This window comes from Budorcas taxicolor, chromosome 24 (genome assembly GCF_023091745.1).
Source record: "Budorcas taxicolor isolate Tak-1 chromosome 24, Takin1.1, whole genome shotgun sequence".
Classification (NCBI taxonomy): Eukaryota; Metazoa; Chordata; class Mammalia; order Artiodactyla; family Bovidae; genus Budorcas; species Budorcas taxicolor.
In genome coordinates this window covers 13,666,258-13,679,795 of record NC_068933.1, presented here as the reverse complement: position 1 = coordinate 13,679,795, position 13,538 = coordinate 13,666,258, and the positions used below count along the sequence as shown (strand labels likewise).

General features: G+C 42.0%; 1 protein-coding gene across 2 annotated transcripts; it reads right to left on the bottom strand.

The window, feature by feature from the left end:
* Window positions 1-9,017: 9,017 nt before the first annotated feature.
* Window positions 9,018-12,505, bottom strand: CDKN2AIP (CDKN2A interacting protein). Of its 2 annotated transcripts, none has more exons than XM_052661398.1 (3): window positions 12,076-12,505; window positions 11,507-11,637; window positions 9,018-11,078 (listed from the first exon to the last, which is right to left on the bottom strand). In XM_052661398.1, the coding sequence occupies exons 1-3, from the start codon at window positions 12,345-12,347 to the stop codon at window positions 9,742-9,744; spliced, it is 1,740 nt and encodes a 579-aa protein (XP_052517358.1). In that variant the 5' UTR covers window positions 12,348-12,505; the 3' UTR covers window positions 9,018-9,741. The 2 variants fall into 2 exon arrangements, with proteins under 2 accessions (XP_052517358.1, XP_052517359.1); XM_052661399.1 differs by having other exon boundaries at window positions 11,022-11,078; window positions 11,538-11,637.
* Window positions 12,506-13,538: the final 1,033 nt, after the last annotated feature.

Genomic DNA, 13,538 nt, shown 5'->3' with positions numbered 1-13,538 from the left:
GAGGCCAGGGTGATCAAAAAAGCAGACAGAAGCCTTTCATGTACCGTCTGGAATTTTTTGAGTTTGTTCAAACAAGGATAATGACTGGTAAGATGAAGGGTCAGCAGACTTCTTCTGTAAAGGATCAGATAATTTAGGCATTGCAGCCCAGAGGAAAACAAATAAATTCCTACAAAGACATTGGGAAGAGAAAAGTCTGACATGCTGTCTGTAATTTTAAGAAAATAGCGTAACCAATAGTAGCCATTCTTTTGCTTCACTTGGAAGCGATCAGAGCATTTCCTAAACTATCATCCATCTAAAGGGAGGGCTGATCACAGAAAGAGGGGCTGGAAGTGAGAAATAGAGAGAAAAACACAAAGGCTGACATATTTGGAAGAGATCACGTTGTTGCAGCTTGAACTACTGGCAGAACTGGAAGTAGGCAGCTTTGCTCCTGAAACCTGTTAGCACCATTCCATTCTCCAGTCAATGTAAACTCCTTAGGTGCTTGGCAGATAAGATGCCCAGTACATGTTTGATGAATAACATATTTATCTGTGTTCCCTACGTTTTTTATTCCCTAAGAAATCAATGCCCTAATGCTGCCTCCTGGAGGCAGAGGGTTGTGCGCAATATGAAGATTTTTCTCAAGGAAGGAGGGAAAAGATTTAGAGAGCTAGGCTGCTATCAGACTTTTCTAAGATGAACTTTGTCCAAAAGAGAGAACTGGCTCTCTCCTCCCCCTTTTCATTAGTGTGACATCCACTGGTTATTATGTCACAAGTCTTTCTTTTTTTTGCTGATATTTCGCCAATTTTATTGATTGAACGATTTACTCTTTTTATAGGTCATGTTGGATTTTAGAGCATGTACTGTGTTTGTGATGGCCATCTCTTAACTATCAGAATGGAACAAAACATTGGAGGTTATTTTAATGAGAACAGTCTTCTCCAGGAAGTCTGTGATGACCAAAAAACTAGGGAATGGCAACCCACTCCAGCATTCTTGCCTGGAGAATCCCATGGACGGAGGAGACTGGCGGGCTACAGTCCATGGGGTTGCAAAGAGTTGGACATAACTAAGCGACTAACACCTCTGTCTAGGTGTTTAAAGTTAACGTGATTTTTCAAATGCCTAGGGGTATTTAGCTATTATATACTTATAACTATAAAGAATGTATAGATGATTGCTTGAATAGTTATGCATGCCTTTTGACCATTTGTCCAGCTATACCTGACAGCTGCAACGTTAAGGTGTATTTTGCTCAACAGTGAGAAGCTGACTTTCAACAATTTCGAGGTCAAGCAGGCAACAGGTAAATGAAGTCAGCCATAGAGCACTTACTTTCCATCTATTTCCACGCCCTCCAGCCTCTTTAGGGCAGACTTGCAATTCTGTCCTATCTATTATGCTCCAAACGAAGTCTTGAAAAACTGTCAACAACTTGTTTGCCATTGAAGCTTCCATTTTGCTTCTATTACTTGACCCTTACGGTCTCTTATTTAAGGGTTTGTGGAGTAAAAAGAGGTTCCCTTACTAGACTTTTTGGGATTAAATGGTTGAGGAAGTACTTGTGATCCAATATGACTAAATAAGTTAATCATCTTAATTTATCGACCTGCTCTGCAGAACTCATTTTAAAGTTGTACAAGCTTCCACACAATGTCTTGCTCAGTGGTAAGGCACAATTCTTTATCATAACCCAAGTAGCTTTTACTTCACCTGGTATGATCTTTTAGTCTAATGTCTTGAAATAATTTCTCCCATAGAACAATGTGTTGACCAAAGTAATACCTGACCAAGTATAAATAGTGCCCCCAGCATGATCAAGTCACTTTAGCATATGCTGCCCCCAAGAACAGTTGGGATTTTCATGCTGTGCTTCATAAAACCACCAGTATTTCTTTCAAATTATTTTTTTAATGTAAGAATTTTCTAAGTTTACTTGTACAGCAGTCTCAGAAATTCCAAAAAGGGCCACCTTGTTTCACACTCCAAGGACTTCAGTGTCCAGCACAACATCCACAGAACTCCACATGAATGCTGCCCCCTGGTGTTGTGCAACTCAGCAGCTTTGGATTTACAGTTGTTGGTTTATTTCTTTCCCTCCTCTAATATGCCATATTTATTTTGAACACCTTGAAAAACAAAAACACACAAAATATCCCAAGGATCATAAAACGTATTTCTAAATCTTACCAAAGTATTGATACTATGAATTCAATTTGTTATCTTTATTTCTATACTATCTTCCCAGACTTTGAAAAGTCACCCCAAAACGAAGCCTCTCTGGCAGGATAAGACGATGGAGATTTCTTGCTCAAGCCCTCTTTGTTTCGATCTCTTGGGCCCTCCTAAGGAAGGATGCATTCTCTGATTACAGGCAGGGGATAGATGAGGCAGGCTCATACATGGAGACTGTCATTACTTCCACTGCTGCGATTCTGACACAGGTGAAGTCCATGTCCCCTCAGGATCCACTTGTCTCAAATTCCCTCTCCCCCTCTTTTGATGATGTTGTTCAGTCACTCAGTCATGTCCAACTCTGCAGCCCCATGGACTGCAGCATGCCAGGCTTCCCTGTCCTTCACCATCTCCTGGAGCTTGCTCAAACTCCTGTCCATTGAGTTGGTGATGCCATCCAACCATCTCGTCCGTCCTCTGTCATCCCCTTCTACTGCCCTCAATCTTTCCCAGGATCAGGGTCTTTTCAAATGAGTCGGCTCTTTGCATCAGGTGGCCAAAGTATTGGAGCTTCAGCTTTAGTCCTTCTAATGAATATTCAGGATTGATTTCCTTTAGGATTGACTAGTTTGATCTCTTTGCAGTCCAAGGGACTCTCAAGAGTCTTCTCCAACATCACAGTTCAAAAGCATCAGTTCTTCGGTGCTTAGCCTTCTCTACGGTCCAACTCTCACATCCATACCTGACTACTAGAAAAACCATAGCTTTAACTAGACAGACCTTTGTTGGCAAAGTAATGTCTCTGCTTTTGAATACACTGTCTAGGTTGGTCATAGCTTTTCTTCCAAGGAGCAAGTGTCTTTTAATTTCATGGCTGCAGTCACCGTCTGCAGTAATTTTGGAGCCCAAGAAAATAAAGTCTGTCACTTTCATTTCCCCATCTATTTGCCATGAAGTGATGGGACCGGATACCATGATATTCATTTTGTGAGTGTTGAATTTTAAGCCAGATTTTTCACTCTCCTCTTTCACTTTCATCAAGAGGCTCTTTAGTTCTTCTTCACTTTCTGCCATAAGGGTGGTGTCATCTGCATATCTGAGGTTATTGATATTTCTCCTGGCAATCTTGATTCCAGCTTGTGTTTCATCCAATCCAGCATTTCGCATGATGTACTCTGCATATAAGTTAAATAAGCAGGATGACAATATACAGCCTTGATGTACTCCTTCCCCAGTTTTGAATCAGTCCATTGTTTCGTGTCTGGTTCTAACTGTTGCTTCTTGACCTGCACACACAGGTTTCTCAAGAGGAAGGTCAGATAGTCTGGTATTCCCATCTCTTTAAGAATTTTCCAGTTTGTTGTGATCCACACAGTCAAAGGCTTTAGCATAGTCAATGAAGCAGATATTTTTATGGAATTCTCTTTCTTTTTCTATGATTCAACAGATGTTGGCAATTTGATCTCTGGTTCCTCTGTTGTTTATAAATTCAGTTTGAACATCTGGAATTTCTCAGTTCACGTACGGTTGAAGCCTGGCTCGGAGAATTCTGAGCATTATTTTGCTAGAGTGTGAAATGATTGCACTTGTACAGTATTTTGAGCATTCTTTGGCATTGCCTTTCTTTGGCATTGGAATTAAAACTGACCTTTTCCAGTCCTGTGGCCACTGCTGAGTTTTCCAAATTTGCTGGCATGTTGAATGCAGCACTTTAACAGCATCATCTTTAGCTCAGCTGAAATTCCATCTTTTGACCCTCTTCAAAATCTGCCAGGGCTGGAATGGTGCATTTTCACTTCCTTGAAAGTCCTGTATGGACTTTCCTGAAGTCCCCTTATCCTTCTCTCCTTTCCTATATGAGCCATGATGGTGGAATGACCGCCAGAGAATGCCAATTTCAGGGGAAAAGAATGAGTTTTCAAAAATAGTGTTTTGATTTTACCTATTTTACCTGTATCATATCTCTCTTGTTCATTGCATTCAACATTTTGAAATGAAAAGTGACGACAAAAGTACACATACTTTATCCCATATTGGTTTCCAAACTGCAAGCCACTGAGCATGTGTGTTCATTAAGCAATCCACCACAATGCACACAGGTAAGACTGACTAGAGATGTTTCTGCGAACCTGTTAGTTTTTATTTCATGACAATCCTCTTTTTTTTTATCAGCTGGTGTAGAAAAAGATTTAACAACAAACAAATGGTAAAGCCTAATGGGATGGGTTTTATTGCATATGAAATTTGTTTCAACCATTGGTTACATCGTTGATTATACCGCTGCCTCTGTAGACTGTCCCTTTAAAATTCTACAAATAGAATGTCTAGAAACTATTTCCCAACAGTTATTTCAGATACATATGAGCAACTTCCTTTTAAGTTTACTTCTTTAGAAGCTTCCTAATTGAAATTGTTAAATAAAATTTTTCAAATTTCCTTCAAAGTGTAATTATACTTACTATTTTCTAGGATACAAACAAGTATCATGGGACAGCATGTCTCACTGGTTGACATTCAGTGCCCCAAATTAGAACCAACTCCAAAGTTATGACCAACCTAGACAGCATATTAAAAAGCAGGGACATTACTTTGTCAATAAAGGTCCGTCTAGTCAAGGCTATTGTTTTTCCTGTAGTCATGTTTGGATGTTAGAGTTGGACTATAAAGAAAGCTGAGAGTCGAAGAGTTGATGCTTTTGAACTGTGGTGTTGGATAAGACTCTTGAGAGTCCCTTGGACTGCAAGGAGATCCAACTAGTCCATCCTAAAGATCAGCCCTGGGTGTTCATTGGAAGGACTGAAGTTGAAGCTGAAACTCCAAAACTTTGGCCGCTTTATGCAAAGAGCTGACTCATTTGAAAAGACCCTGATGCTGGGAAAGATTGAGGGTAGGAGGAGAAGGGGATAACAGAGGATGAGATGGTTGGATGGCATCACCGACTCAATGGACATGGGTTTGGGTAGACCCCGGGAGTTGGTGATGGACAGGGAGGCCTGGCATGCTGTGGTTCATGAGGTCGCAGAGAGTCGGACACAACTGAACGACTGAACATTGTTTAGTCTTCTAGAACACTGGATTTGAGTCCCTACCTCAACATTTACTCATCCTGTGATTTGAGGAGAACAAGTCAAAATGGTCGTCAGTTTTCTCATTTGTGAAATAGGATCAACAACAGCAATTCACCTACGGGTAAGAAGACTGACTTAAGTAAGTTGTTATGAAGCATCAGCGTATTGTAGGCACCCAATGAATGGTAGCTATCCTCGTGGTGACTTCTTGCAGTGCTGATAGTTTTGTTTTTTGACCTAGATGATCTCATTATGTGGGCATTTATAATTATTGGGCTTTATATATGAACTTGGACTTCTCTGGTGGCTCAGACAGTAAAGCGTCTGTCTACAATGTGGGAGACCCAGGTTTGAGCCCTGGGTTGGGAAGATCCCCTGGAGAAGGAAATGGCACCCCACTCCAGTACCATTGCCTGGAAAATCCCATGGACAGAGGAGCCTGGTAGGCTACAGTCTATGGGGTCACAAAGAGTTGGACACGACTGAGCGACTTCACTGTCACTATATATGAACTTCTGCAATTATATTTCACATAAAGAAAAAAATGATAGCTATTTTGGGAGTTATCTAAATGTATTTGATGGTCCCTATAGCCTGAGTCTCTACTAATTGCAAATTCTAATCACATTTACTTTAAAACAGATTAGTTCCAGAGTAAATTGGAGGCTTTCTGCTCCATCCATTGTAATACCTGTTGCAGAAGGAAGCTGGCATCTACACAAGGTCTCACCCATTGCTCATCCCCTTCTTTTCAGTCCAAGGAGATGCCAAGGAATTGAGAACAGAAGGTAGAGGAATTCAGCCATGGGGTATGGCTGCCCTCTTTCTAAGTAGGTCGGCTCCTGTCAATTTTACACACAGGATTCCATCTTTTAAGAAATGTGACTAAAAGTTTGAAAACCACTGATTGCATATTCAGAGTTTGGATTTTCTCATTTTAATATCCAAGCCCTGCTAAACTGACAAACATGAAAACAGTCATAAGGAAAACACTAGGTGATCATCTTCTTGCACATTTGTATTTACACTTCAAGTTTTATGTACGTTATATGAATATATATAAAACAGTGCCCCTTCTGTATCACAGTACAGCTTTACAGCTATGTATGCTGTTCATGCTGTTTGGTTGTTCCGAACACCTTCCAAAAATTCTGATTCTACTCATGAAAATTTCAAGATCACAGGAAGTGTTTAAGGATTGGCATATGAAATCTCTAGTTTTTACTCAAAGGAATATCCTGTATCTAACCCTTCCTGTTTGGTATTACCTTCTGCCACCTCCCTGTACCACCCCCCCCCACCCCCACCCCACCACCAAGCTAGTCAGTTTTGTTTGGGACCTTGTCCACTAAATACACTATTTTTCTTGCTGTGTAAACCACAAAGGAATAAAGAGAAATTTAAAAATTAGTATTTTAAGACAGTGATCTTTCTCCAGTAGTCTTTTTAAAGAAAAAACAAAAAAGTGGAGAGCAAAGCTGGTAGTATGGGAAGAAATGGAGAAAGGAATGGTTCTAGCTGAATGGCAACTACGCTGTATTCACTGAAATTTCTATCCATTTTCTTTTGCAGAGGGAGTAGCAACATTAGTGACTTGACAACCCTGCCTTTATTTATTTGTTTAAACAGGAGAAAGCTACGAAGAATTCCTTTAATCATCAACCACACAAATTTAAGTCATGCTTAAACAGATACCCATTGATTCGCCAGCATCTAGGAACTGAGTCAATAGATGGCACCACTTTTTAAGACAAAGTTGAAAATTCCTCTTAAACAACACAAGATGGAAGACTGACCTGGTTCCCAGCCGCTGCTTGCTTTGGTTACCTTCTCATTGCCATTGCTCAGGAAATCAAAGAGAAAGGAGAAATCTGTACCAAGGAAAGTTGTACTTGGCAAGGAAAATGGATGGCCCTTTTTTATCTAATTTAAAATGGAGCATGTTTTTGATAATGTATCAAAAGCCTTGGAATTGCATGTTATCCTCATGACAATTATTTTATCCAATGGCAGCAGTGGAAGGCCCCCAAAATTTGGGTTAAAAACTTGTAACAATACCATTTTTTAAAGTCAACTTTATTGGAAAAAAAAAAAAAATTCCTGGACTTTAGCACCATCAAGGGAAATTAGTTTTAGGACATCATCTTCTCTCAGAAGAAAAACCAGAATTTCCCATCTCAATATGTCATTTTATTCAGTAAACTTGATTGCAAATTTTATTATTAGCAAACTTCAACTGCACCCATATGGGACAATTCCCTAGTTAAGAATATTCAAAACATGCAAGTACTAAGGAGAAGCAGTACAAATATAAAGGCTAAGTGACTCAGTTCAAGGAAATGAGCCTTTAGAATGACGTGGTCACTTAAAACTAGTAGGAAACCAGAGGAATTTTCAGGAATGTTAGCCTTCAGAGAAGTGAGAAAGATCATTAAGCAATAAAACACAGTGAAAGCTTGGACTCTGGAATCAGGTAGGGTCTTGAATTTGGACTTTGACCACATTACTTTTTCAGTTTCTTCATCTGAAAATGGACCAAATGATAAAAGCTACTCATTAGATTCTGAGAAAATGAGAACACACATCCAGGCAGTTCCTCAGCTATGGTGCGCTTTGCATGTATTACCTTGTTTGTTCCCCTCAGTTCTGAGGCAGCTCGTCTATTTTACAGATGAAGTCAAAATGTTGAATTCCCAGTTACATGCCTACTTAAAGAGGCAGAGCCAAGATTCTATCTCAAGATTCCAAAGATTCTTTTCTTCTGCCCTATGCTATTATGAAGAACTGTAAAATATGCATTTCTCTTAAACCAGGGATTCTTTAAATTTTAATAAAGTGATAGCAAGTGTTTATAAATTAGATGTTTTTACACTAAGCAGCTTCCTCCAGTTCTACCATATAAAAAGTTAACTTTAATTTAAAACATTTTCAATTGCTTTTATATTAACTTGAAATTTAGCCAATTTAGGCAATTATTAAACCATCTAATTTAGATATATTACAGAAATTTATTCTTGTAATCACTGACCCACAAATTACAAGGCTGAGGAAACAGGTAATTAAAATAGCTTTCACAACACTCATGTTACTGCTCCTCACAATATATAAAGGCAACCCATTCACAGAATATGGATTTTAAACTTTGGTATCCAATTTAACATGCTCAAAAATGAATCGAAGTTATCTAGTGAAATAAAAATGATTATTTCAAGTATATGTACTTCTATTATTTCTAAAATATAAAACAGAAATAGCTTCTGCATACCTAAATTTTACTATTTATGTCCAATTTTCCTACTCCAACACAACTGCCACGTAAAAGGTCATGTCCTGGTTTTTCTCGGTACATTATCACATCTATGGTCAAAGTGCAGCAATTTTAGAAAGCCAGAAGACAGCCAGAGAGTAATCCAGTCTGAATCACCTAGGACACAGAAGCAGGACTTCATTTCACTATCAACAACTGTAATTCAATTGAACAGGCTCATTAAAGAGCTGAGCTTAGCTTTTCTACTGCCTGCCCAGTGTTTTTCTGAGATTTGTAAACAAAAATAAAATACCTGGTTCTGCTTCTAGATTTGCAAACTCTTAACCTCACTACCCACTGAAAACTGTATCAAGCTGTGAAAAATTACCCAGTTGTAACTTACGATGACTGATAACATGAAGCCTATTCACAAGAATTGGTTCTGACTTCAGGGGTGAAAAAAAAAACAAAAAACCACAAGTTCTTGAAAAGGTAAAATAGCTGAAAGCATTTAATATCTAAACAAATCAATCCGTTAATTATAGTAGTCACAAAATATGCTTAATATAGAAACCCACATTTATGTCTTTAAGAAAAAGGGTAAATTGTAGTTTACCTCAAAACATAAATTAACCCACTTAAAGAATCTGCAGAGGTCAAAATCATGGTGAATTTCAAACAACTTCAGAATAAAATAAACAAGTATTTTACACTGCTTTATATCTTAAAAAATGCTTACAACTTCTCATAAAAATAGTCTGAGGCAACTATTTTCTCTTTTATTCTTTAACAGACGTTCAATATTATGGGCAACATTCTTAAAACCTTAAGCTTCACAGACTTTCAGACATTCAAATACTATGGTCCCCTTTTCTTTGATGTGAAAGTTTATTCAGCTAGTAAAAGAAGAAGCATGGTAGACAACTTCTACATTTTTCACCAAATTGAAAGTAGTACAAAAATTTCAAGACTACAGAACTACACATCGTACCTAATGTGTCATTAAAAATAGAAGACAGTATTTTCTTCAGCAAATAAAACAGCATACTGGTATGCCGGTAATGCATAAACCTTTTAATGTATACTGTCATTCACAAATTATTTACAACTTCCACTGTGTGAAGAGAACTAGAATGTAAATTTTCTGCAAAACTGGAAAAAGCAATACAAAATTTGTGAAAGCTTGTGTTTCATATACAAAAGTAAGCCAGTTTTTTTCTTCAAATACCAGATAATGTACACAGTGATATTTTGGACATATTACAGTAATTCTTGAGGATGTTTTAATGCTGGAGGCAAGTTTACAGGCCTTGATTCTTCATCGAGGAGTACTAAGTCTTCTATTTCACTGCCTCTGTATTTCCTTTTACATATTTTTACCACTACCTTTTTCTTGAGAAATAACTTCAAGGCTTCTCTTGATGCAACTGCTTTAGCATTTTCTTTGCTTTTTCCACAGCCAGTGCCCAAATACACAGACTTACATCTCAATTCACAAACAATACTTTCTTGAGAACTCTTGTTTTGAGGCAGATCTGCCAGTTCTTTTAGTGGGACAAAAAACACATCCAGTGTGGCTTTCAGAGCCTCAATAGCTGCGTTTAAGAGCTCGCCATGATTCACACTGGGACTAAAGCCACCGACAGCCACCAACTTCCATGCCACTGTTTTATACAGTCTATTGAAAAAAGGTTGTTTCTGTTTCACATCTTCGTTGGTTAACTTGCAACAAGAGAACTTGACAGAACTCTCACTCGACTGTGAAGTACTTTTGGAAGGCAGCTGTGCAGTGCTGGTCTGAGAACTACTCTTAGAAGCCAGCTGGGACACACTTGCTATGGCAGTGTTTTTGGAGACCAGAGAGCCGCTGGTCTGGGAGCTGTTCTTGGAAGCTAACAGTGACGCAGCTACCTGTGAAGCGCTTTTGGAAGTCAGCATTGTGTTCACTGAGGTGTTGCTCTTGGGGGTTAGTGAAGATGTGCCTGATGATGAACTGTTTTTAGAAACTGATGATGAAACACTTGCCTCTGAACTGGCTTTAGAAGTTAACCCGCTGGAAGCTGTCTCTGAACTAGCTTTAGAAGACAACAGTGGCAACTCTACTTCTGAGCTTCCTGAGGAGCCCAACAAGGGTACCTCAATCTCTGAGACGCTTTGAGAGACTGAGGCGGAGGAGCCTTCCAAAGCACTCTTCTTCGGTGATCCACTTTGTTGTCTGGTATCAGTGGACTGGGTTACATGACTATTCACACTGGATTTCAACAATGAAGAAACAAATGATGCTGAACCATGTTTATCTGGAACTTCTGGTTCAGAAGCTTTTCCAGACCCTACTGCTGTCACCTGAGAGGCAGCGCTGCTGCTGCTTTGGCTGGCAACTGCGCGCTCTCCATCACTTGTGGCGCTATTCTGACTTGGGGTGCTGGAGCTCCGAGCTGAGTTCCCACTACTCTCTGATTTGGAAGAGGAACCTGAACAGGTTGAGCTGCTCTCCTGCTGAGCTGATGTTTTAGCAGGAATTTTCAGACGATCTTGCTCAACTGCAGAATTGTTTTTCCCTTCTATGATTCGTTTTTTGGCTGGCTCTTCTACCCCTTCTGAAAAAAAGGAAAGCAGATATGTAAGTCTACTTCACACACACACATCAGCTCAAAATGTACAAGACAGATAACACATATTAAAACAAAGGCACAAGGTAAGGTGAAATTACTTCAGGATTTGTAGATTCTTTACAAAGTGTGGAATAACTTCATTAATTCTCAAAACAGCTTTGAGTAACATCAATAATTTCTAACATTAAAAAATTAACAGCATAGGTAAAATTTGACACTTCAAAATCTCATGGCAGTCAAAGGAAACTATCAAATTCAAAGCCTAAAGCACATAAACACATAATTTAACATTCCAACTTGATTAATATTATAAAAATTATAACTCATTAAAAATTAGTAATAACGGTAATTCCTAATTACATCAAACTTAAGTTCTAAACTCCTATGTATGTTCACATCTATGATCTGCTAACCATTGCTACTCGATATCCCTCTTTTCTTCACCTTGGCAACCAGTTCGTCTCTTGTGATATGGATTGGAGCATCTGTCACTTTGATGCCTTCAGCCATACTAAGTATTTTATCCATAACTTTTTGAGGGTACCTGTAACAAGAAGGGAGAGACGCTTCAGAAAGTGTTTTTGCTCCGCTGCCACCTCTAGGGTACAAAAACTGCAGGCCACAGGAACTGCACTTCCTGGTAGTAAACAAGAAACTGAACCAACCGCCAGGAACTTTCGGTTTCCTGGAACTTCACACACAAACGCCCAGGGTCTGGGAGGCGGGGCCCTTTCTTACAAACCTAATTTAGATTTAGTGTCTCTCTCCCCCGAAGAGCATTGTCAGCTCATCGCCAACGACACCAATGGCAGCTCCCCACGCTACGGGGGCAACTCCAGACCGTGAACCGTGTCGGCTTCTGACAGAGACGCCCTTCTCGCCCTTAGAGGGCAGCAGGTCCCGCGGATTCCCGCGCTTCACCACTCCCCCTCCCGGCCGACGGCTCCGGGCCTCGGGAAACGGGGGACGCGGGCTCACTCACCGGCACCCGAGGAAGACGTGGTTGGCCCAGGCCATGGAAAAGGAGATGAGCTGCTGCAGCTGCCGATTGCGGGTCCCGCTCTCGGCGTCGGCGGCCTCCTCCCGGGGAGCGGAGGCAGCACCGCCGGCGGGGGCCAGGTCCCCGGCGTTGCGGAGCAGGAACTCTCGGCGGTGGCGCCAGTGTTTGTCGGTCTCGCCGTCGCAGCGTAGCGCCTCCACCCAGGCGGCCACTCGCGGGTTCTGTCTCAGGTATTCCGACACCTCCTGCGCCATGTTGGGCCTGCGGGTCGCGGAGGCCGGGAGCGGACTCTGAGCCGGGAGGCAGGCGGGCGGCGCGGGGCGAGCGGCCCTGTCACTGCGGCCTGCACCGGCAGTCCTCCAGAGAACGCCCCTCCAGAGGCCCAAACACCAAACAACAGCGCCGGGAGCAGCTGAACCGCCCACTTCCGCCCGCCGCCGGCTCCTTCCCTTTTATAACCTCGTCGCCGCTGAGCGCCCGCGCGTCCTTCCGGCGCGAGCCGGCTCTCCCAGGACGCTTTGCGGCGCGCGAGCTGCCGCGACGCTGCCGCCCCGACGGCAGCGGGGGGAGGGGAGGCGGAGCGAGGGCGGGCGGGCGCGCACCTCCCGCCCCAAGAGGGCTGTTCGTCTGTGGGTTCGCCTGGGGTACCCTTGACCTCCGCGCCCGTCTCCCCGTTCTGGGTCGGCTTTGTGACGCCGCGCGCTCTGGCTTCCTCCCTCCCGCGCCTGGCCCGTCGCTCCTGGGGGCGGCCGAGGGCAGCCGGGAATGCGGACTGGCTGGGCGGGGCCGGCCGAGTCCTCGCGTCTAGCGCGCGTCCCCGCCGACTCGAGCTGCTTTCCCAACGCGAGGTCTGGCGTCTCGGCCCTAGGACGCTGGTTTCGAGCACGGCCAAAATAAAGTTCGCTTTCATCTTTTGGTTATGTGGAAAACAGCATCCAGCGCCGTTTCGAATATAGATAAGCGAGGCATTTTGAAGCCGTTCGGGTCTCGGGGCATATAGGGATGTGCAGGTGCATATTCGTTTAAATTGTGCTAATAAAGATCAATGATAACTTTTATCCAGTTCGATGTTGCTCTGTGGAGACCAGTCTTTGAAACCAGCCCTGACCCCGCAGATTTAGGTTTGGTTTCTGCAGTTCAACCCAGGCTGTACTGCTTCCTCTTGGGTGGATTTTTGGTCAATATGAAACGCTGCACCAGGAACTTCTGTCTCCGTATTTCGTTAAATTTACAAACAGGAACGCCTAGCTGGACGGAAGGGAGAAATGCGTTTGTCTCCACGGCCCCAACTTTACCCTCTTGTAGCACTTTTTTCTTTGCATTTTTTTTCCCTTTTAGAATGTCCACTCCCGACTTGCTTATGTTTCCAATATTAGGTGTTGAGATGGTTGGATGGCATCACCGACTCAATGGGCATGAGTTTGAGTAAACTCCGGGAGCTGGTG

Coding starts and splice junctions, on each gene's coding strand:
- CDKN2AIP (XM_052661398.1), bottom strand. CDS start 12,347: ATGGCGCAGGAGGTGTCGGAATACCTGAGACAGAACCCGCGAGTGGCC. Junction 11,638..12,075: donor CACGTCTTCCTCGGGTGCCG/GTGAGTGAGCCC, acceptor TTCTTGTTACAG/GTACCCTCAAAAAGTTATGG. Junction 11,079..11,506: donor AGGGATATCGAGTAGCAATG/GTTAGCAGATCA, acceptor CCTTTTTTTCAG/AAGGGGTAGAAGAGCCAGCC.